Source organism: Sus scrofa, chromosome 7 (assembly GCF_054392235.1).
Source record: "Sus scrofa isolate SSC_HxYL_T2T_F1_AM1 chromosome 7, Sscrofa_HxYL_maternal_Yorkshire_Landrace_v2.0, whole genome shotgun sequence".
Taxonomy (NCBI): Eukaryota; Metazoa; Chordata; class Mammalia; order Artiodactyla; family Suidae; genus Sus; species Sus scrofa.
This window is the reverse complement of record NC_139389.1, coordinates 25,940,926-25,944,057: the sequence shown is the minus strand read 5'-3', so window position 1 is coordinate 25,944,057 and position 3,132 is coordinate 25,940,926. Positions and strand designations below refer to the sequence as shown.

Sequence of the window (3,132 nt, the reverse complement as noted above, 5' to 3'; positions counted from 1 at the left end):
CTGCTATGTGGGTAGCTGAGAATCTCTCATAGATCACAGCACCTCCCTGAGAACGAAATGTTCAAAGCCAAGGTAATGTTCCTATAGATGCCTCAAGCGACTAGACTGTGTTATAACGATGTCCATTTATCTTAAGAGCAAGTTTTCGGATGATTTCCAAATGTATTTGGTCAGGAATCATCTGAACATATGTAAATCTTTTTTTTTATTACTCAAATGAATTTATCACATCTGTAGTTGTATAATGATCATAACTGAACATATGTAAATCTTATACATAAAAATAAATTTAAAATTATTTATATTATGTAGTATTAGTTCAGTTTTCTTCTTCCATCCTAGAAGTTAAATAGGTGTTCTCCTTCTTTTGAAAAAAAGTTTCACCATGAAGACTCTGGTGAAAATTTCCTGTAATTTTCTTTTAAAATTCTGCAACAGATACTTCTGATTTTTTTTTTGGGGGGAGCTTTTGGAATACTTTTAAATTTTAATGATTTTCATTTTTTTGGATGTTTACATATTTTTACAGTACACACAACTCAAAAAGGAACTATTTAACTCTATGTCATGTACCAATAATTAAGGTTGAAGAATTTTAAAACATTTTTATGGAAGGAAGTAACACACATCACAGAGCTATTAGGGCATAAAGAGCCATGTGGGACACACATATGTGGAAGCACTACCCCAGTGACCACCACAGAAGTTATACGGATCTCTCAGGGGCTAGAAAATGCCTAAGAATTTAGAGTGAGAACTTGCTACGCTTCTGCGATGTAATCTGGCAATTTGTCCTTTTAACCTATACTTTAGCCTAAATGGGAACATTTTGGGAAACCTGTCTAGTGTTGGACTCATCTATTAAAATTCTTTGGTATCCAACTTCCTTCCAGAATTAGGTAATGAGAACTTTAACTGTGAGTACAGAGGTATCTCTCAAATAACAATCACTGTTATTCAAGAAGGTTCTTACAAAACGGATTGACAAGTACAGTTCTCCCTCCCTCCGTCCTTTTCTCTTTCTTTCATTTTCTTTCTTTCTTTCTTTCTTTCTTTCTTTCTTTCTTTCTTTCTTTCTTTCTTTCTTTCTTTCTTTCTTTCTTTCTTTCTTTTTCTTTCTTCCTTTCTTTCTTTCTTTCTTTCTTTCTTTCTTTCTTTCTTTCTTTCTTTCTTTCTTTCTTTCTTTCTCTCTCTCTCTTTCCTTCCTTCCTTCTTTCCTACCTTCCTTCCTCTCTATCTTTCTCTCTTTCTTTTTTAGATATTTTTAAATGATAGTTGATTTACATTTTCTGTCAATTTCTGCTGTACAGCATGGTGATCCTGTCATACATATATGTACATTATTTTTCTCACATTATCCTCCACCATGTTCTATAACAAGTGACTAGATCTTCCTTCCCTCCTTCCTGATTTCCTTTTATTTCATCTTTCTTTCTTTCCTCTTATGTTGGTTTTGCATCTTTTTCAAAGAGCAATTTTTGTGGTCCTCTGGTATCTAGCTATGAGCCAATACTTTTTTCTTGCCTAGAGTTCTCCTAAGAGCTGCCTTGACTTCCTTGTTCCGTAAACTGTAGATGATGGGATTGAGCATGGATGTCACCACGGTATAGGAGAGGGCTAGGAGTTTATCTATTCCTGGTGAATGGCTAGCCTTGGGTCTCAAGTAGGTGACAGATGCTGAGCCATAGAAGAGTGTTACTACAAGTAAGTGGGAAGAACAGGTGGAAAGAGCTTTTCGGCGACCCTCAGGTGAGGGCATGCTGAGCACGGCAGCTAGAATTCTGCCATAAGAAGCAATGATGAGTAAAAATGGGCTGGAAATGCAAAGGGTGGCTGCAACAAAGACTGCAGCCTCATTATGGGAGGTATCCCCACAGGCAAGTGCCAGGATAGGGGGGAGGTCACAGAAGAAGTGGTCTATTTCACAGGGGCCACAGAAGTCCAGGGAGAAAATATAGTTGGTCTGGCCCAAGGCTGCCATGCATCCCACTCCCCAAGAAACCATTGCCAAATGGACACACACTCCACGACTCATTCGTGTTGCATAGTGAAGTGGGGAACATATGGCCATATAGCGGTCAAAAGCCATGGCAGCCAAAAGACAGCACTCACTGATACCAAAAAATGTGAAGAAAAACATCTGTGTGGCACACCCCTCCCGAGAGATTCCTCGGGCCTCGATCACAAGGTTCTGCAGCATCTTGGGTGTGACAGAGCACGTGTAGCCAATCTCCAAGAGAGACAGGTTGGCCAGGAAGAAGTACATGGGGGTGTGGAGGACCGGGTTGGACCAGATGGCAGTGGCTATGAGAGCATTGCCCATCAGTGATGCTAAGAACATGAGCAGGATGAGGGTAAACAAAAGGAAACACTGTTCAGTGACCTCAGAGAATCTGGCAAAGGCAAAGCGTTTGACAGACATGCTGTTGTCCTGCCACAAGGAACAATTGAAGGTCATGCCTGAAAAAAAGAAGGCAAGGTCATCATCAAGAGTCTTTCACATAGAAATCTGAATCTTTCTCTTACTCTTAACAAGGTCTCGTGAGTCAGAGAGATAGATTTCTTTTCTGCAATTCTAAAATTCAAAGTTTGGAAGTTACCCTCATCTTGAAACCAAATCCTATTCCATGTTCACTCTCCTAGTTGATTTGTCGTAAATAATCTAGTCAGCAGGCATGAAATGGAAAACAGTTTAGTAAAATTCTCTCTATCATCCCTTCATTTTACGAGTTGTCAAATACTACCAGATAATGTCCTCCCATACCTACCTAGTTCTTTCCTACTCTTTAGCCACTGACTTGCTTTCTTTACTCATTTATCAAGAAGTATTTATTGAGCTCAGCATATTTTCAAAGTATTTTTCAGTTTCTGTTGTAGGTCCTGGATTCAACAAAAAAGGAAAGAAGAACAGAAATAAATGGACCAATTCAGAATTCTATTAAATATGAAATAACAAACATATGATTACAGGGACCCTTAGCATCTATGACTGCTGAATAATGTGCTCACACATCAAGCATTCTATTATAATGCATTTACACTTATACTAAAGCATTTAGAAATATTTCCCTTTTGTTGTTACTAATTAACTTAATATAATTTAATATTTCTCTTTTCTATGTGGCACCACAA

General features: G+C 38.1%; 1 protein-coding gene across 1 annotated transcript; it reads right to left on the bottom strand.

Moving 5' to 3' along the window:
• Window positions 1-1,495: 1,495 nt before the first annotated feature.
• On the bottom strand, window positions 1,496-2,458 carry LOC100154118 (olfactory receptor 10C1-like). The gene has a single exon (XM_001928453.4). The coding sequence runs from the start codon at window positions 2,456-2,458 to the stop codon at window positions 1,496-1,498; it is 963 nt and encodes a 320-aa protein (XP_001928488.3).
• Between the last annotated feature and the right edge of the window lie 674 nt (window positions 2,459-3,132).

What these genes read in the sequence shown, in the direction of transcription:
- LOC100154118 (XM_001928453.4), bottom strand. Translation starts at nt 2,458, where the DNA reads ATGACCTTCAATTGTTCCTTGTGGCAGGACAACAGCATGTCTGTCAAA.